At 37.6% G+C, this 21297-nt stretch overlaps 2 protein-coding genes across 10 annotated transcripts in view; one reads left to right on the forward strand and one right to left on the reverse strand.

Moving 5' to 3' along the window:
• PLEKHA8 (pleckstrin homology domain containing A8) overlaps window positions 1-6169 on the reverse strand; it is a 111504-nt gene extending 105335 nt beyond the window's left edge. For 4 of the 8 annotated variants that reach the window (XR_012132233.1, XR_005063778.2, XM_073238654.1 and 1 more), the window contains exon 1: window positions 5700-6169. Coding sequence is in view for 6 of the 8 variants with exons in the window: in XM_073238654.1 (XP_073094755.1) it covers window positions 5700-5739 (40 nt within the window). In the remaining 2 variants the exon portion in view is untranslated. The remainder of the gene's footprint in view (window positions 1-5699) is intronic. The other 4 variants (XM_073238653.1, XM_037027379.2, XM_037027377.2 and 1 more) reach the window with 1 other exon arrangement.
• A 1869-nt stretch (window positions 6170-8038) lies between these two features.
• Window positions 8039-21060, forward strand: FKBP14 (FKBP prolyl isomerase 14). Of its 2 annotated transcripts, XR_001851135.3 has the most exons (5): window positions 8039-8429; window positions 11149-11300; window positions 14400-14527; window positions 16562-16884; window positions 19891-21060. XR_001851135.3 is itself a non-coding variant. In XM_017647251.3 (4 exons), exons 1-4 carry the CDS (start codon window positions 8233-8235, stop codon window positions 16718-16720), a joined length of 636 nt encoding a protein of 211 aa, XP_017502740.2. In that variant the 5' UTR covers window positions 8039-8232; the 3' UTR covers window positions 16721-19609. The 2 variants fall into 2 exon arrangements, 1 of the variants encoding a protein (XP_017502740.2); XM_017647251.3 differs by lacking the exon at window positions 19891-21060 and having other exon boundaries at window positions 16562-19609.
• Window positions 21061-21297: the final 237 nt, after the last annotated feature.

Consider the following 21297-nt stretch of genomic DNA (forward strand, 5'->3'; position numbering starts at 1 on the left):
CAACACTAAACTATGTTTTCTACCTTTATCTTGCATCTACCTACCACTTCAGCATTTTATTAAAAATAATAATAATAATAATAATAAAGGGAGAAATGTGGGATCCACATATAAATCAAGTATAAAAAGAAAACGAATATTCATATTTGACCTGATTGTTTATAATTCATAATGCGTGATCAAAACCGAAAGTTTCTGTGATGAATGCCCTTGTACTGTTCACCATGTAAGAACTTATTCACTATGTAAGAATTCGTTCACCATGTAAGAACTTGCTCGTTATGCTTCAGAAGATTGGAGACTGACGAGAATTAGGCTGGGGGTGGATTAATGATTGTGCATTGAGCATTGATCCCCCTATACAGAATTTTATTGTTGTTAACAACCACTTGATCAATAAATATGAGAGATGCCCTCTCACAAAAAAAAAAAAATTTAAAAAATTTGTGCTGAAAAATGATATTATCAAGAAAGTGAAAAGCAATCTACTGAATAGGAAAAAGTATTTGCAAATCATGTATCTGATAAGGAATTCATATCCAGAATAAAGAACTCTTACAATTCCATAATGAAAAAATAAGCAACTCAATTAACAAATGGGCAAAGGATGTGAAAACAGACATTTTTACAAAGAAGATATACAAATGGCTAACAAGCACATGAAAAACTGATCAACCTCATTAGTCATTAGGAAAATATAAGTGAAAACCACAATGAGATACCACTTAATACTCACTAGGATGGATATAATAAAAAAGACAGACAGTAACAAGTATTGGCAAGGATGTGGAGAAATAGGAATCTTCTTTCATAATGGATAAAATGTAAAATGGTAGAGCAACTTTAGAAAATAGTTTGGCAGTCCCCCAAACTGTTAAACAAAGAGTTAACATAGGACCAAGCAAGTCCACTCTGAGGCTTACATTCAAAAGAAATGAAAACATGTCAACACAAATGTTCACAGTACCATTATTCATAATAAGCTAACAAAAGAAAGAAAAAAAGTGGAGCAACCCAAATGTCCATCAAATGATGGATAAACATAATATGGTATGTCCATACAATGGAATATTATTTCTTAATAAAAAGTAATGAAGCACTGACACACGATACAGCACTGATGAACCCAAGAGACATTATGCTAGGTAAAAAGAAGTCAGTCACAAAAGACCACATAATGTATGATATGAAATGTCTAGAATAGGCAAATTTATACAGATAGAAAATAAGTGGTTGTCAGGGCAAGAGAGGTGGGGTAAGAGTGACTGCGAATGGGTACTTTGATTTTTTTGGGGGGATAATGCAAAGGTTTTAAAGCTGATTATAGTGATGGTTGTACTTTGTTAGTATACTAAAAACCACTAAGTAGTGCACTTTAATGGGTGAAATTTATGATAGGTGAATTATCTCAATGAAGATCCTAAAAAAACAGTAACAAAAACGGCTGACCTATGGTTGTGAGACCATGAGAATCTTGCTCTGAATCACTCACATTCCAGATGTCCTCCGGTTTACACAGCACAAACATACACAAACAAGAGTCACCTTCTACCACCTGACACACACAATTATAACACCTCCTCAGACAACCATTTGGTCAGCACGATGCAAGTTTTTATTTTTGGAATGCAGTGCTGCAATGTACATAATATGGTATATCCATACAATGTACATCCTAATCTTCTGGAGGGGCTCAAGAAACCTGCAGTTGGCTGATCTCATGGCAGCATTCCTGTCTGTTGAGTGGACAGGAAAGTAACCTAAAACTGAAAAGTAGAAAATTCACAGCACAGCTCGGAAAATTTCCTTGTGAACAAAACATATGCACAACAGTGGGCAAAGTCTTCCTTACTCCTGAACTCCTTCCCACCTCCCACCCCCAAAAAGAATCCGCTATTCTAGGTCAGAAACTTTAAATATAGGTGCATTATGAATCAGCTCGAATTATATAATTATCAAGCAGGAAGGACCTTTAAAAATGTTACATAGTGGAGCACTGACTCTGGAACAACTTACTAACTGTGTGACCTTGGATCAGTTCCTTCACCTTTGTGTCCCAATGTCTTCATCTGGAAAATGGGAATAATAAAGGCAACAGCTTCTTAAAATTGCTGTGAAGGTTAAATGAGCTACTATGTAAAATGTTTAGAACATTATAAGTGTTAAGTTTTTATTACTCTTAAAATATTAACTGGTGAATCTCATCATTTTGATGGAGGAAGGCACTAAAGCTCAGAAAGGTCAAGTGACTCTGAAGCTTGTAGTGATGGAGCTGGTATCAGACTTGAAGTCTCTCTGACTCTTCAATTAATGTTCTACTACAGAGCATTACGTTATAACCACACATGTGTAATATCCCTTCATTAACTTCTAGGGCTTGAAAGATACAAATGACAAACATACAGTGCCTAGTGCTATGTCTTACACAATAGGTATTTGGGAAATGTTTAATCCATTCCATCTTTAATTCCAGGTTTAATTTTCTAATATCTGAAGAGAGGGCTTGACACTAAATCCTGCAATGTCCAATGTTCTTCTGCTCAAAGGGAAGGATGGCTCAGAACTGTGGAAGAAAATAAGTATATACCTTTTTTTTCTTTCATTTTCCTCTGAAGGAACACAGTGTACCTGAGTATGCCTAGTTTATTAGGGAAAAGAGATTTTTCTTCCTTCCTCTTTCTGTATTTTAGCAGTACATTCATGTAAGCAACTTAAGATTCTATTCGCAGGGCCTGATGATTTTCCAATTTTCAGTAATGGATTATCAGTTTAATTGAACAGGCAAAATAAGCTCACAAAAAACTGTAAGTTAGCAAAAACCAGTAAATGCAGCCAAAATATGCTTTTAAACAATCTCACCTTACACACACATACACATACAAAATCACTCCATAGTGTTTAAGCCGGCCTATGAAGTCCTGCATTATCAGACCTCCCACCCACCCCTGCAGCCCTGCTGGAGCTGCACTACTCCCAGCGCTCCTGCAATGCGGGTGTTCCTTTCCTCTCCTCAAACTCCCCAGTCTCTATCCTGCTTTAGGGCCTTGACACTGACATTCCCTGTGCCTACAGTTCTTCCTTATAGGCTCCAGCTGCACCTTGGCCTTGGTTTTGCCACCTAGCTAGCTTCTATTTACACTTCAGGCTCCACTTATATCTTTTCTTCAAAGAGTCCTTCCCCAGCAACCCAAACTAGCCTCTTCTCTTCCTCCTCCCTCAAATCATGCACATGTGGAACATGCTTCTAACCACTTATCCAATGAATGTCTTTCTCCCCCATGAAAATGTAAGCTCAAGGAAGGCAGGTGCTATGTCTGTCTTGTTCACCATGGCTTGCCCTGTGCCTACCAGTAGCCAGCACAGAGCAGGTGGTGAATGAAATCAACATCTTTCAAGGATTCAAAGGATCAGCTGATAAGTTGATTTCCTAACTTCTCCACTCAAATTTGACACAAGGCATCCCATATCAAGCTGTGGGCATGACAGAAATACACAGACTATATAAACAGATAATGTATTCCCTTTAAAGAAAAATTCAGAGTGAAAACTTGCACTGGGAATATATATATTTTAAAATACTGTATGTAAAACCGTAAGAAAAAAATGTTACTTTAAAAAACTACAGAAGAAGAAAAAGTGGTGATGTCTTTATGAAAGCTTGTCATTAACACTTAGATTATGTTCTTTTTGGGAGACTAACTTACACAGAAGGGTGGAAGAAACAAGAATGCATTTGTTCCTCCTAGGTCATACCATTACTTTCTAAGGTAAATTTATCTTCTAATGAAAAATAATGTATTGGGCCATAATTCTAAGTATATCCAGGAAAAGTACTCAGTGGTGAGATGAAATTCTATGAACAATGTGCCGACAATGAGGCAACATGTGGGCCAAGGAAACAAGCAGCATGATGTTAAGGACAGCTACCTCCGGCAATGGCTTCAGGGCACCTTTTCTTTAGGGCTTCCACACTGGCACCACTCACAGAATTCACTTCTTTTACTTGGGGCAGAAAAAAGTAGACTGTTTTCCAGTAGAGTAGATGGTACAGACATCACATGATAAAGATTCCAAAGAATCCTTCCAGAGAAAATTCACTTTATTGAAGGATACAGAAAAACAGTCAGGAAAAAAAAAGAAAGCATTTCATGACCAGGAAGTAGGTGTACCAAGAGACTAAACTTTGCATATAAAGGAAGAGGAAAGGCAAAAAAGCAGTTGGGGGGTGGTGTGTGTGTGTGTGTGCAGGGGGGAGGGGTTGGTAGGGAGATGGAAAAAAGTGCACAGAATGAAAGAAAAAAAGTTAGAAAACATGTGTGATGGAAAGGGATGAAATTTTATTCAAAGGCATTAAAGTCTATACACATCAGAGCTTAGAGATACCTCAAACGGAAAATTACCTGATCAAGCATCCACCCAATAGGTTAGTAGAGTATGTCTCTGACATTAACCAAAGCCCAACCATAAGTTACCCACATTTAATGTACCTGCTTGACACCAATGAAGGTCCTAAGCAAAGGCACAGTCTTCTAAAACATCTCTCCTCATTCAGTCCCTACTAATGATTAGAGAAAAATAAACAGAACTCACTTTTAACCACACTTCACATAAGTTAGAGATTCTGGGTACACCCAACAGGTGCACTTTAGGCTGTGCTGTGTAACCTCATCAAAATCACTATGCTAACTGATCCTCCCAGACACATCGTCCTTCAAACAACACAAAGCATCACCACAGGACAACCTTTAAGAAACTGTCCTTTCAAAGGAAGGATGGGAAAATATATCCTCCACTGTAAGACATATCGAGAATATTTCTGATTTCAAATACATTGCTATTAAAATTAAAAGTGCCTAGCTCATTTTCTATAATAAAAAGGTTAATTCCAAAAAGGTGCCTAGTAGTTTCCAGCACACAGAAGGCTTTTACAAAATATTGCTTGCACAAATGAAAAAATGCTCTTTCTGAATCATAATTACAGTTGGAGGACAGTTATGAGCTCAAGATAGGAAGAAAGTACTTCCACTGATTGGTAAAGGGGCAGGGTATTATTTTTAAGCCATTCTGCTCAGGAGGGCAATAAAACAGTATATTTGTTTTTATTTTAGGGCAATTTCTGGGTCTGTGAGACAAAAAGAAATACTCAGGGAGAAAACCAAAAATCCTGTGCATATTTTGGAGTTTTGAAACTGTTGAATGCAACTCTGATACCTTGGTCTGCAAGCAGGTAACTTAGAGGGTGACAAAGGAAAAGGGTTTGTACTTAGGGTTTTTTTTTTTGAAAAAGGACCTTTCACCTCTGGAATTCCAGATTGCTGCTGGCATTCATCTGAAGCCTTCCGACCTACCTGCTGGCCAGGCAAAACCAGCTCCTCCGCTCTAATTCCAGAGACTCCTACAGGAACCCACCGCAGGAGTCAGGGCCCCCCTCCCTCTGACACCGGGAGCCACCGTGCCTTTCAAATCACCCCAAATCTTAGTATTTGGTAGCTTTCCTTATGTGAAACGGTAGCCACTGCCTCACCCAGCTCCAATAGGGGGCTGTGTCCGTACAGCACGGGTGACAGGGTCCTGTGAGAGAACCGCTCTCCCGGTCCGTGCGGCCTCTCGGGTCTCAGGAAGGACCGCGACCCCCACCCCAGGAGCCACCCTCCTGCCGCTCAAACAAAGGACCCGGCCTTGGGGCGCCCCCGACTCACCGCTCAGATAGTTGGTCCACTTATACAGCACCCCCTCCATGGCGCCCGCGGCCCCTGCGCCTGCGCCGAGCCGGGGCCACTTCCCCTCGCCCCCCGGCCCCCTCACAGCCCCAGGCCCCAGGGGGAGAGGAGCACCGGCAGCAGGGCCATCGCCTGGCGCTGCCGAGCCGCCCACTCCTGGCGCCGGGCTCGGTGCGGGGACGCCCAGCCGGCCTCACATCTTTGGCCCGGGGGCGGGGTCACTGCGGCGGCCTTGGCACCTGAGGACGCGGCCCGCCGGTGATCCCGCGCGGTGAAGCCGGCGCGGTGTCCACAGTAGACCAAGGCACTGGGTGGGCCCGAGTGGAGGCTGAAACCTCCAATGTGCCCCCAGCAAGGTAGCCGGACGCTGGCGGCGCCACCGCGCACTACCGCAGCCCTAGACCTGCGGGGCCCGGGACCCGCTCGCGCATGCTCAGTGCACAGCTGGTGCGCACGTTCCCAAAATCCACTCCGGGATGTGGCTGCGACCTCGGCGGCAGAGCCCGCAAAGCTGGCGAGGTCCTCAAGGAAACTGAGTCCTGCGCGGCGGCCTCGGGAGTGGCTGAAGGGGTAAAGGGAGGCCTCTGGGACAAGTGTGGGATGCAGTCCTGTTAATGGGGCCGTAGACAGGTCGGGCCCCGCCTATGCTGTTTCGGAGTCAACTTGGCCCCCTAGGGTATTCCTTGGATTCTAGTCCCCTGGGTGCAAAAACTTGAGATAAGTCTCAAGACTGTAATTTATCCCACACACTCGAGGTACCCAACAACAGGGTGTGTGGAGATGATGGGAGTTTCACGAAGAATACTGTGGCCAGTGTAAACAGATGTCTAAACTCTAAAGGCGTCGCTACTGTAAGTGTGGTCCCTGGACAAAAACGTGGTCATTACCTGGGAGCATGTCAGAGTTACAGAATGCTCCTAGCCTAGACCTCCTGAGTCAAAACCTGCATTTTAACAACATCCTCCGGGGATTCCTATGCATACTTAAGTGTGAGAAAGTAATGTGTTAAGGATAACTGACCGGGTGTTAACTCTTAAGTTGAAAGACCGGTTACGAAATAAAGTGTACAATATGATCCAAATTATTTTAGCCACATGTCACAGAAGCATGCACCAAAAGGTTAAAATGATTATTGGTGGATGATGGTATAGACAATTTTTTTCTTTTCTGTTTTTTTCTTTTACTTAAGTTGCCATATCTAGCAAATAAAAATACAGAATTAATTCGTTGTTTATCTGAAATTCAAATTTAACTCAACTCCTGTATTTTAACTGGAAAACCTACGTTAGTGCTTTCCGGTTTCTTCTAAGTCAAGTACAATGAATATGTGCTGCTTTTGAAATAAGGTGAAAATTTTAAAAATAAAAATTAAACTAAGATGGGCCCATGTAACTCATAACTGTGATTACTATTTCTTCTTTAAAGCGGAGGTTTGCACGTTCTTATCCTTGATAGAAGCTATTATTGTCACTCTACACTAAGGCCACCAAAGTTATAATTAGCAACAGTAACATTATGCAGTGTTGTAGTATGAATCAAAAGACCTGGTTTGAAGGCAGAGCTCAACTGCTTTGGGACCCAGCAACCTTAAGCAGGACACTTAACGTCTCCTAGGCTCATTTTGCCAGTCTTTTATTTATTTATTTGTTTGTTTGTTTATTATTAAGGTATCATTGATATACTCTTATGAAAGTTTCACATGAAAAACAGTGTAATTACTACATTTACCCATATTATCAAGTCCTCCCCATACCCCATTGAAGTCACTGTCCATCAGTGTAGTAAGATGCCACAGAGTCACTACTTCTCTTCTCCGTGCTACACTGTCTTTGCCAATCTTTTAAATGGGACAAAAGAACCTGCTTTACTGACAATGTAGTGAGGTTCACGCCAGGGAACCCGCTCTGTGGCCCCTACAACACTTTTAAATCTTTACCCTTCATATTGTTAAATAGCAGGAGTCTTAGATTGGTGGGATCCTGGGAGGCCTCCCTCTGACTGCGAGAGTAAACAAGTCTTTCCTGATACCTCTACCTTTTCACCTAGCCCCGAACCTCAGGCCGGCGTAAATTTGCCGAAGGAGTTTCCGGTTAGCTCTGCACCCCACCTCTCCCGCAAAGTCTGGAGGCTGTGGAATTCTTCACTCCGCCAGGCTCTAGGACATTCCGGGTGATTCGCCGGTGGGCGCCTGTCCCGTCCCGCCCAGCTGTAATTCGTCCAACGTCATTGGCTTGAGAAGCACCTACGACGGCATCACAAGCCAATGGGAGGCCGATCTTCCCAGGCGGCCGCTATGTAAGAGCCAGTCAGGCCCTGCTTTGGGTTTAACTCTTTGAAGGTCAGTTCGCAGTGCGTGGGAAAGTTGTCGGTGGTAAATGTGCCACGTCTGCTAGGAATGGGGCGTCATGAACTTGCCAGAAGCCGTTGCCCTTAAGCCTTCAACTGCATTCTCAATTCTGTGAGGGAGGCCCTTTCTCTGTTTTTGTAGGAACTTCTTTCCTGCTCCAGCACCATGAGGCTTTTCCTGTGGAACGCGGTCCTGACGTTGTTAGTCACTTCTTTGATTGGGGCTCTGATCCCAGAGCCAGAAGTGAAGATTGAAGTGCTCCAGAAGCCGTTCATCTGCCATCGCAAGACCAAAGGAGGGGATTTGATGTTGGTGCACTATGAAGGCTACTTAGAAAAAGACGGCTCCTTATTTCACTCCACGTAAGTATGCCCCGCAGGTAAAACAATAAAGAACCCATCCACCTAGGCTAGCTGTCGGGCAGGAAACGTAGCCTATACCAGATTTTATGTATCTTTTAAAAAAATCGAGACATCTCATTTCCTTCTTTGGGGAAATTGTTTAAAGCCACTCTTATATAACGAGTCTTTTGAAGGTCTTATTGGAAACAGGTGGTATGATAAATTTTTTTATTATAAAAATTAGAACTAGAATCTTTGAAATGCTGCGCACGAAAAAAAAAGCTTAAAGGAATTCTCATTTCTCAAACTCCATTCCTGAGGGAAAATGATGTGATTCCATTTACAGTTCGTTTAGGTGAAATTTCCTTCAAACTTTTTACAGCGACTTCATGAGCAGAATAAACAGTTATTTAATTGCTTATTGTAGAACATGCTAATACTAGTTAGTCCATTGACCTATTTAACTTGTTCTGAAGATGACCTTTTGGCCAAGGCATTGGACCATGATTTGTTTCATCATTTGTTTCTTTCTAGAAATTGAAAGACTTCATTGATGGGTGTGGGTGTGGTTATGGAAGATTAACCCAAAACCTACAGTGAAGGATTTTCAGGTGGTTACACTTTATTTATGTTCTATAAACAAAGAATTTGTAACATGGAAAAGTTTTACAAATGTAATGATTTCCAGTTAGGCGTTGATTTTCTTCATTCCAAAATTATTTATTAAGTATTTCCTTTGTGTTAGGCCCTGTGCTTGATACAAGGGAGATCAAAACTTTTTGGCTTCTCTCTACCCTCATCCAATCTATCAAACCTTTGTTGAGCGACCACAAGTCAGGTCCTAGGGTTTTAAAGATGACTAAGAGCCGGTTCTTGTCCTATAACAGTACCCTGTCAGCAGTAGGGAAGAAGACAAGTCAATACTCATGCAATGGAGTACAGAATATTCCACGTACTCACAAAGCATAATGGAGCCTGGAATTAATTATGCTCTGAAAGGTGGGGAAAGAGAAAGACTTATCAAAGATCATACTTGAGATGGGCGTTGAAAGATGGGTGGAGGGTTCCAGGTGGAAAATGCGGGTGGAGAGAGGACTTTCCAGGTAAATAGAATGGAATGAACTGAAGCAGTGAAGCTTGGTGGCCCATCTTAGACCTGTTCTCTGATCAACTGCTTTTACTGGGCATTCAGACCTGGTCTGTTGTGAGGTTTTGGAGAAGTGATTGGCACTCTTTTCTGAACTATGTTAGACCTTGCAAAAGATTCCAAAATGATGGCCTCCCATAGAATTTTCAAAAGCCAGATCTTATCACCAAGGCTAGTTCCATGGTAGATGTCAAACAATATCATGATTTGCATTTTAAATTTTCAATTACATTCTTATTTTGCATCTGATCTCTTTTAGACCCAGCATGATTTCTCTTAGGTCTTAAAACCAAAAACCTTTGTGGACTTTGGTCGTAGCCATGGGACATGACATCATTTAGCAATTTGCTACTAAAGTTCTAGTACTGGTTGAGGGGACTGTTGTCATGCAGCCTCCATGTGTATGGTCAGGAAGTACTAATCTTGAGTATTAAGAAGCACCATCACATGATTGGTTTATAAAACATGTTCACCATTTCTAGAACCATAGCCTATGTGGAGAATAGCTTAAATCCTTCAGCCATGATAAGAAATGTGCCAAAACTGTAGACAGTGCTGGATAGAGACTGTTGCCTTCTTTATTCTTTTCTAGCCTTCCCAAATACAGTTGACATTTTGTTACTTTGACCATGGGGGGACATCAAGGAAAGGAGAAAGTGATTCCCTTTACCTAGATTTAGTAACAGTGATTCCCATGAAACCTAGTATCTCATCTGCAAAGATATTCTTAAATAGAACACTTTCCTTATTGCACCAACAGGGAACTACGGGCTCAGACACCCTCAAGCCTCCACCAGTAGCTTGGGTGGTTGGTTTTCTTAGGCTGACTTCAGCTCATGAGCCAGGATATCTTGACCATCCTCTTTTTCCTCTGTCCTTGAGGGCCCACTCCTCTAGGCTTTCCTGCATAGACCCAACAGTAGACCCCTGTGGAGAGAACTGGGCTGGGTCTGAGTAGGGATTCCGCGTCAAAGAGCAACCTTTTCCCCTTACCGGAGCCATCAGCAGGCTGTACATCAGGAAAGTTTGTAGACAGGGTATAAGATGCTGTGCTCCTGACTCTCCTGTGTGCATGTGGGTGTAGATTCACAAGTGTTGGCAGTAACATCTTAGCCTCTCCTCCTTCTCAAACTCAGCCATTTTCCATTATTTTCTCCCTCTTCTCCTAACTTGGGGCCTTCCTGGCACAGCATCACTTTGGAGTTAGGTCAAATACTGGCACACTTAACCTCAGTTTCCTTCTCTGTACTATGGGGAAATAATGGTACTTACCTCATATGATCATTGTTAGAGTTAAAAGAGGCAAAGCATTTAGGGTAATACCTAGTATACAATAAATGCTCAAATAATTGTTAATTGTTTTTATTATCATTCCCTCTGCCCTTTTCTAGTTGCATCTACTGTGTGAAATTTGCATCAAGAAATATGCTCAGTAAATTGAATTTTATAAAGTTGATTTGGTTTTGTGTGTTGTGTGTGTAGCTATTTTCATTAGTTTCCACATTTAACCACTTATAGGTAGAAAAAAATGCACCACAACAATAAAAAGAATAAAATACTAAAGAGTTCTAATGTGTTTTCTTTCTATCATAGTCACAAACATAACAATGGTCAACCCATTTGGTTCACCCTGGGGATCCTGGAGGCTCTCAAAGGTTGGGACCAGGGCTTAAAGGGAATGTGTGTAGGAGAGAAGAGAAAGCTCATCATTCCTCCTGCCCTGGGCTATGGCAAAGAAGGAAAAGGTAATAATAACTCTACATTTTTACTACAGCACTAGAGTTCTCTGGATTAGGAGACAGTAGTTAGTGTAGCTACTATGTATTTTTTTTTTCCTAAAAATAGAGGATAATTATTTCTTTGGGAAATATAATTATGTCATGGCTATCCTTTCAAATGCCAATTAAAGCTGTAGTATTATTTGGTCAACTGGGCTAATAATGATAAAAGGTTCTGGAGCCTTCAACTCTATTATTAACAATTAGCTACCATATTAATCAATATAGTGAATTTTTAAGAAGTTTATTGTGGTACAGTATACATAACAGTGTTTATTATTTTAACCATTTTAAGTATACAGTTCAGTGGCATTAAGTACATCACATCGTTGTGCAAGCATCACCATCATCCATCTCCAGAAGTTTTTCATCCTCCCCTACTGAAACTCACCAATTATTTTAACAATGGAAAAAGAAAGATTACTCAACATAAGTGTTTTGATGAGTTGAGTATTTGACATACAGAATACTAAGGCATAAGTACTGTTTTGGATACAGGCTGTGTGTGACTCACAACTGAATTCCCACAACAAAGCTTTTACTGGAGGTTCCTTTCCCTCTGGCTTTAAAGTTGGTTTGCAGAGTTTTTGATAATTTATTTTTTAAAAATAATACAGTGACATGAAATAAGTGTAATAAAACAGCAAATGGGCTAAAATGGGCTAGCTGGTCCTGGGAACCTTCATGCCATTTTGTTCCAGGGTAGGCATATACACCTGCCATTTGACTGGGAACCCATTCAGCTTTCCTGAGGGCCACATGAGGCCAGAAAATGTTTTGTGCATATGATATGCATGTGTCCTATAATTGCTTTATTGTAATTTAACCAAAGGTAACAGTCAGGTATCAGGAGAAAGATTTGTGAATAGGTAATGTCCATTACCGCATTGCTTTTAGTAGCAGAAAAATTGGAACCAATGTAAGTGTATAATGAGCAGCGTCTAGCTAAATAAAATATGTTCCAGTTACTTAAAAAATACAATTCAAAAATTTAAAAATTTATATCCAGGAAGTATATGATGTCATATGTAAAAGTAGAAAATAAAGCTATAGTGTATAGAGTTGACCTTTGAACAACACAGGTTTGAACTGTGTGGGTCCACTTATATGCAGATCTTTTTCATTAAATAAATTAGAAATATTTTTGGTGATTTGTGAAAATTTGAAAAAATATTTTCTTTAGCTTACTTTATGGTAAGGATACAGTATATAATACATTAACATATAAAATATGTATTAATCAAACGTGTATTATTGGTGAGACCTTCTGGCCAACAATAGGCTGTTCGGAGCTAAGATTTGGGGTAATCAAAGTTAATATGCAGATTTTTGACTGTATAGAGGTTCAGTTCCCCTAACCTCTGCCTTGTTCAAGGGCCAACTGTATACTATGTTAGTAAGTATTGAAGAAAAGTATATATGCATACAAAGTGAAATCACAAGGAAATAAATAAGAATGTTAACTTTTTTATTGGCCTGTAGGGCTGGGAGTTATTTTTATTTTTGTTCCTTTCTCATACAAATTCTCTACAATGAGCATGTATTAACTACGTAATGAAGGAAAAAAACATTTAAATAATCATCAGAACTAGACAGAGCCACTCTGAACAATAGAAATAAAGACTTCACAGCATCCTTAGGTCTAAGCTTACCCATTTACAAAGTGGGAATCCTAGCCCCAGTTTTCTGAGAAGAAAATAGGTGTCATATATGAAGCATTGTATCTTCTAAAATGGAACATATATATATAATCTTATGCATAGAATGGGATTTGCTTACCAAATTCAATTCCTTAATTTAATAATCCTCTTTTGAGAAGAAAATCAAGTATCTAGAAAATGTTTCTCTGATGTTCAAACATATTTTTCACCTTCCTGCTTCTTTGTCTCACCTTAATATTTATATATAATTAGTCCATTACTCTTTCTCTATGCTACATTTAACTCACTTTTACTTCATAACAAGTAAAGATCTGATTTGAATCATTTCCTTTAAACTGAGTGTCATGAAACTAATTTTGCTAATATATTTAACACTAATTTTGTAGTCCTTTAGTTCCATACTTGCATGCCCTCTCTGTCCAGATCTTGAATGGTAAGCTTAGACACACAGTGTAAGTTTTGTTTTCTTTAGCACTTACAAATGCTCCTTCATGGAAATATGTGGGATGGGGGCTAAGAAATATTTGTAATGTTTACCCAGGCCTATGTGTTAAATATAGCTCTAAGGAAACCCATTGAAAAAAATCATCCATGCTTCCCAGAAATTTATTTTTAGAGATTTTTAATCTCCTTTCTCAGAAATTTTTCAAATTTCTCCCCTCTAATAAAATTTCTTCAAGATATGTATAATGTTCTATGTCAGAGGGGGTGTTTCCTAACTTATGAAATTGTTGAACCTTACTGTATTTAAAGCCTGTAAAAGAATTATATCTTAGTAAAATATATTGAGAGTTTTCTATTTATCAAACATAATGCTAAGTAATTTGCACGGGTTTATCTCCTTTCATTCTCTCAGCAGACTCCTGAGGTGGGCAATATTGTCATCTGCATTTTACAGATGAGGCAACTGAGGTTTAGAAAGGGGCAGAAGCTTCAGTCCCAGATAGTATGACACCAGAATTCACTTAATTGCAATACTGCCTCCCAGTGGTAGAAATGGCAGTACTGTATGTATTACTAGGTCACAACTTTCTGATTCCATAGTAAATCTCTTGTACTTTGACTCACAATAATCTAAAGCCCTTTAAGTCATTCTTGACATGTGATATATCATATCTTAATTATATTTGAAATTGAATACCCAGGCCATTAGGCACATCTGTGTGTGTGTGTAACAATTTTTACTAGTTTGGAATATTCCTTCTTTTGATCTACTAGTTTGAAATATTCCTTCTTTATTCTATTTGAGTAAAATATAAGTAATTTCCATCATACATGACAGTCATAGGAAGGTTCTTCATTTACTTCACTTAAAGGAATATTTTTCCCAGTACCATAAGTTTTCTAGCATCAAAACTTTGTGGTCTTTTTAGTAAAACTTAACCCCCCTCTCTCTTCATGTCAGGTAAAATTCCCCCAGAAAGTACATTGATATTCAATATTGATCTCCTGGAGATTCGAAATGGACCAAGATCCCATGAATCATTCCAAGAAATGGATCTCAATGATGACTGGAAACTCTCTAAAGATGAGGTAACCTTTCCTTCCTTCTACTCTTTCTTCCTTTCAGGTCATTTTTTTAGAAATTTATTTTTTTAGAAATTTATTTTTATTTGGGTAAAATGTTACTTTCTTAAAATACTGGTGCTTGGAAAATTGACTTTTTCAGTGGAAATCATTGCTTTGGAAAGAAATACATTGAGAGAAATTCATTGGCATATAATATAAAAATACATGAGAAGTATATGGAGAGAAACTTTTCATTCTTTTGCTTTTTTTCTTTCTTCCAAATACTTAAGGTTCACTATATCTTGCCTTCACCCTGAGTTTTTGAAAGACCTATTTTGCCAAGATAATTCCCATTTTGAAGTTACTGTATAAGACCATAGAAATGTCCTGAGAAACATCGCAAATGGACAGTTTCTATTTAAAACTATAGACTGGCTGTTAAGTGCATTTTTGTAGTGATTTCCTAGCAAATAGCAGCAAGCAACTTAACATGCTCAGTTTTGTACATGTTAGAACCTGAAGAAAGCAAACTCCAGTCTGGATTTTTCACAGCAGGAGGCACCTTTCCCAACCCTTCAAAGTCCTGGTGTTGGAGTAAGCAGAAAGGAAAATGTCGCCACCCTATAATTTATTCAGGCTTTTGCAGCCATTGCTACAAATACCTGTCTTAGTCTGGCTGTTGTGGGGAAAGAAGTGGAGGTAGATATTGATTCCTGTGTTTTTTATCTACCCCTATTCTCCATTCTGGCTTGGTTGGTCAGAAATCAGGTCCCTTTTTATGCTTGGTCAATTTCATTCTAATGGCCAGGAAATGATTTAAGTCTTGAATAAGCTAAGTTGTTAAGAACGAAGAGGTCATGATATTTAGCTACTAAATTTATAATGCCTCGTAATATTACCAGTCATAGGACTTTTTCTATCCAAGATAAATTTTAATTCCCTTTCATTTAAAAAATCTTGAATATACAACACATTCACATTGTTCAAATAATCAATTTTAAGATATTTATTAAGAAATCTTTCTCCCTCCCATATCTTCTTGTACCGTGTGATCTATCCCCTTCTATATCCAGTTTTATGAGTTTCTATTGTATCTTTCCAGTGTTTCATTATGCAAATATAAGCAAACATAAATATATATTTTTATTTCCCCCTTTCTTGCACACAAAATAGTATGTTATACATAATATTTGGTATCTTGCTTTACTCATACAATATATCCTAGAGATATATTCTACATTAATCCATAGAGCTTCATCATCTTTTTTTTCTAAACTGCATTAAATCACCTGAATCTTAAAAATAAATATATACCATATGTTTGCATGTTGATGGCAGCATGGTGGGGGTGGGAAGGATTTGAAATTGCTTGTCTAACAGAAGGAATAATAGGGATATGATTAAAAATGAAAATACAGGTTGAACTACATTATGGTGAACCTAGTGGGTAATTGGAGGCAGTATTTTGTTTGTCTTTAAATACTTGAATGAAAAACAGAAATTTTTACTCTAACTACTCATTGGGTTGGATTTTTGCTTTAATTTTGGAGATTGGAAGGTCATGTGGCATGATCACAGCCAGGTCCACATCATGTGCTATTCCCAGACACTTGCTTACATTTTTAAAAAGCCATCATTTAATCTGATTTTAAAAGAAATAGCTGGGATTCTGACCCTAGTTAGAAAATAAGATCTGGAGAATTTAATGAATTGAAATACAACAGTCTTTCAGACGCTTGGCTTTATTTAAACTCAGATCAAGAACAGGCAGTCTGCTGTCAGTGGGTGTTTTTCAAATGATATAATCTTATCTTTGCCTCTGAGCAATATTTATGTCAGTATAGAATATTGTTTCTAAGTACATGCAAAATAGCAACAGGTTTTAAGAAAAAAATCCCCTATAATTATTTTACTGTCATTAGAAATATACCATAAAGTAGTTGTTTAGTAGTTGTTATATATGATTAAATGAATTACTGGTCTACTTTGTGATATTGATTAGCTCAGTATGGGTGTCTTATGAATTAGAATTATTAATGGGATTCATTTTTTTTGTAGGTTAAAGTGTATTTAAAGAAGGAGTTTGAAAAGCATGGTGCGGTGGTGAATGAAAGTCATCATGATGTTTTGGTGGAGGACATTTTTGATAAAGAAGATGAAGACAAAGATGGTTTTATATCTGCCAGAGAATTTACATATAAACATGATGAATTATAAAGATACAGCTGCTCATTTTATATAGCATCCATTCTTAAAGAGAAGGCAATCAACTCTAAAGAAAGTCTTAGTTTTTAAGAATGTTCTGTTCTTACATTGTTTTTGTTTTTTCGAAATATTATTTGAAGAACCCCTCAGGGTTTCTACGTACCCATTTCTTTCTGGTGAGTTATTAGGAAAAAAAAATTAATTTGTCTTTTAGTAGAAGACTCTGGACCATTTTCCCCTTTTACCTATGAAGCCTCATGTTTTACTTGCGTAATTTTAAAATATTGCAACTGTGAGCATACCCAACATAAGACCAGGTCATAGCACAAATTAGGACCCTTTATTTCTGCTCCCCTCTCTTCTCTCCAAATTAGATACTGATATTTGAAAAGTCTTTTACAATAGTCCAAGGCTTACTGTTTTCATGTTATAATGAAACAGTGTGTCTGCCTTTGATCCCTGCTTGAAGGCAACAAGAAAGTGGTTGTTGAACTGGTGAACAGTTACTGCTTTACTGAGGAGATGTGCAATGCTGAAGTGAGTCACAAAGTTGATAAATTATAAATATGTATACATTGAATATTCTTTCTTGGCCTTAAGCTATATATGGTTTGATTTTTCTAGTGAAAAATAACCTGTCATGGGAAATAGGACAAGTTATTTATGTATTTTTTTCTTCCTAATAAAATGTGTCAAAATATTGTAGAGGAGGTAAAGAATTGTATTTAATCAGTATTTTACTTTTTAAAGCTAGCAGATTACCACTCCTAGTTCTTTAATGTCAAAAATCTATAACAAGTATGTAACAGTACAATAACTTTGAATCCTAAGGGAAATTAGTGAGCCAAGGAAAATTTTCATATTTCTGCCTTGATAAAAAGTGAGGCAGATGCACAGCAATCACTATTGAATAGAGATCTAATCTGGGTCAAAAAACTGATAGAATTTTATGTTCAGTTGGCTTTTATCCTTAATGCTTTTTAAAAGTGCCCAAATCTCAATATACTACTAATAATTCCTTGTAGTTTACAAAGTGTTCTCAAGTACATCATTGTCTTTGCTCCTTATTCTGAAGCCCGTGAAAAAATCTGATGGATCTTAATATGCCTGTTTTATAGGTGTGGAAATTATCATTCAAATAGTTTGTCATGCCCAAGGTCAACAGCTAATTTGTAGATGAACTAGATTTTCTATCCTCAAGTAGGCTTTCTGCTGCCCTCTACTATTGAAAAAGTAAATTTTTCTTTGAATTCACTGTGCCCAATGCGCTCTTCATTTGCTATCCTAGCAGTCAGTTTTGGTTTTTGTCTTTAGGTCCTCATCCTTTGAAGATGGTTTACTGTCTGTTTCTGGTGCTTTATAAGTCTATGAGCCAGGCTTTGGTTTCATTGAATACTCTTGGGGTTAACACTGAATTGCCTCAAAAACCCTGCGCAGTGAGAGGGTCCAAGTGTGTGTCTTAGTCCTTTAATTCCTGCTTACCTCTAGGTTTTTCTTTTCTCTTTTTTTAAGAATTATGAACAATGGTTATATCATCTATAGACTACTTTCACTGATTGCATATTGACATTTTCCTCACTAAAACAAAATTCTTGGTCTTGTATTGTCGCTGTCATTTTCCTAAACCTAAGATTCTTCAATACAGAAAGCCTTGTGCTGTGTTATGGGGAGAAAGAAGTAGTTTGATCTATGGTTCTACTTCTTAGGAACATTATTGGTGGTACTGTTTATGGTAGAACAAGAAAAGTAAACAGAATTATGATGATTCAAGTAGCATATTTCCTTATCTCATGAATTTGTATCAATTCCCATCTGTATTTAGACACAAGTATGAAATGAAAACATATAACTAGGTTATGATTGTTTTTAAGTTACCTGCTTTTTTGGTTAACTGCACCTTTGTGCCTTTCCATTTGTGGGAATGATCAGACATGAACTGTGACCTCACTTTATGTAATTGGACTCATTAATACTGCTAGATGTGTTATATTTAAATCCATATGATTATGTTGTGCTATTCTTTTAAAAATAAAATCTATTTGGGAAATAATTGGTTTTATGAAAAATTTTCAAGCGCCACTTTCCTTAGTAGCTTTATTGGTTTTCTTAACTGTTATTGTAGATTTTATGTCAAAACTAAGTGAGGAAGATGTACAGGTTACATATATTTGTAAGGAAAGCTGGGGTTTGGTTTAAATTTTAAGTTTTGAAATAGTGTTAAACCTTGAGCATTGGGGGCTATAGTTAATAGTGAATTTTTGGTACTGGCAGCAGTGGTTTTTGCTTTGTTTGCTTGCTTTAGTGGTAGTTATCACTGTTGTTTAAGTTTGGGATTTTATGGTATGTCACAGGTAGACAGGATGATGATTAATGCCTACTGAGTAAATTAATGCTGTAAAATACCCTATATAATTAAGTGAAAGTCTGTATTGCCATAAAAATTATAAGAAAATGATTTTTGATTCAGATGGGTGATTAGCCATTTAGATCTTTCCTTGCAGAAATGAATTGGTACCTCACCTTATTCATGATACAGGATATTGCTTACATCCATAATGATATTTAGATATAAGCATGCTATCTCTCCCCACGGAGTTGAGTGGATGGTGATTTCTCAGTGTTGTTGGAAATTGCAAGAGGACAAAAAGGAAATTGGTGGAATGTTGTGGGGGAAAAAATACATCTCTCAACTTTTTATTAAAAAAGCAAATTATCATTGTAATAATAACCTTGGGAAAAATAATAAGGAACTTATTTTCCAGAGATGTAGAACTCTTAGACATAAGACTTTTTTGTTTTGCTTTCTTTCTTACCTACTTAGTTTGAATTGAAATCTAAAATGTCAAACATAATTATAAATTCATATACCCTTTTGAAAACATTAAAATTACAGTACTTCCATCTCTTATTGTCTGTAGCATTCTTTTTAGTAGGATTTGCATATTCCCCATAGTATAATGAAATCCATACATTCTTACATGGGTTTGGAGTCTCTATTCTGCATTTTAACCTACTTGCTAGATGAGTCTAACCTTTGAGAGACAATTAACTTCACTAACTCTCTGCCATTGAATATGTCTCCTATACTTTCTGATATTGCTGGTAATTTACTTATAATTCAGATAAAATCTCCTAGTATTTCTTCACGTGAAACCAACAATAATCTCTTTTTACCCCTTCAGCTTGAAGTTTACCAAAGGGATTAAGTGGCTCACTTTGATATACACAGATTATTGCTAAAGAAAGGAAAAGGATAAAAACAGTTGGAAGATTCTGGGAGATCTGCAACAGATAGCATACTGTCTGGATTATTTTGTTTACCATTCTTTGTGTTCCTGTACTGCTAATAAAACTTCTGACATAAAATGGATGACTTTAGTGAGTATGAGTCAGCCAATAATTTACAAAGCCGATCTAAGTGCTTATGAGCTAGACTAACATCAATTTTGTTTTATGATCTAAAAACAAATGACTTGAGGTTTTAATCTAAAAATTGCTGAGGTTTTACTCTAAAAATCCAGAGTAAAGTGAATGCTGTCCCCTTGGCCTCTAGTAACAGCTAAATTATATCCCACTTGGGGATTTCTGGGGATTTACAAGTCATTTCATTAATTTAAAATTCCACACTAGTAGGATAAAGATAATTTCCTCTCCATTAAACAGTTGCCTTAAAAAGAATTCTACACACAATGTAAATTGAAGTATTGAGGGACAGTTTTCATTATTATAAAGAATGAAGTAAGGATATGAAGACCCTTTGGGGCTAAGTTCCAATTTCTTGTATCTTTTTCTCATTCATTTGTTGGGCTTACTTACCCTGCTGGAGTGCATTTTATGTTAATATAACTCTGAAGCTGATTTTTACCTCTGGGTATGAGACCAGCACATTGTAACATTCAGCCACATGTGGTACTTCTCATCTGACTGTATCTCCTGGAATTGTTGTGTAGCTATTTTGTGCAGAATACATTCTGTTCAAGACATTCAAGATTTTTAAAAATGTTCTTAAGTTAGTAGCTAATTTTAATTAAGTGGGTAATTATACTTGTGTAGAAGAACCAAGAAAAGAAGTAGTGCAAATATAGGAGATTTGCCTTAAAATAAGAGACAGAATTTTACAGTGAGAAAATTGGGAAGAATTTAAAAAGGATTTCACACTGAAATCCTGATTTGAATTGCCAGATTTCCTCACAGCATAATTGTCTCTCCTGCTATCTTCATAACAATGTTTCCTTGAAACTATTCACTTAAGTTTTTCCTTGTATTATTTTGGCTACATTTTATAAGGTATAGAATCTTTTACAAAATGTCATGTACTTTTTTTCTTGCTACATGCAGTAGTATTCAAGGTTATATGTTTTGTATCCTAATTGTAAAGAAAATAAAGTAACCTACTAAAGTTAATTGATTCCCACTCATATTAAGACTGAACAGTAAATCAACTCTGCTTCTTAAATTGTCTTTTTCTAACATTTTAACTACTATTGTAATAATTCTTCAAAGCTATTAACTTTTTATCATTCACTTAGTTCCTCTAAGCCGTTGGGAGAGCATTGTGTATTTTCCTCCGTCCTTGTGCCCGCCACAAC

This window comes from Manis javanica, chromosome 6, assembly GCF_040802235.1.
Source record: "Manis javanica isolate MJ-LG chromosome 6, MJ_LKY, whole genome shotgun sequence".
Taxonomy (NCBI): Eukaryota; Metazoa; Chordata; class Mammalia; order Pholidota; family Manidae; genus Manis; species Manis javanica.

What these genes read in the sequence shown, in the direction of transcription:
- FKBP14 (XM_017647251.3), top strand. Translation starts at nt 8,233, where the DNA reads ATGAGGCTTTTCCTGTGGAACGCGGTCCTGACGTTGTTAGTCACTTCT. An exon ending in GGCTCCTTATTTCACTCCAC is followed by an intron (nt 8,430 to 11,148) that starts GTAAGTATGCCC and finishes TTTCTATCATAG; the next exon opens with TCACAAACATAACAATGGTC. An exon ending in GGAAACTCTCTAAAGATGAG is followed by an intron (nt 14,528 to 16,561) that starts GTAACCTTTCCT and finishes TTTTTTTTGTAG; the next exon opens with GTTAAAGTGTATTTAAAGAA.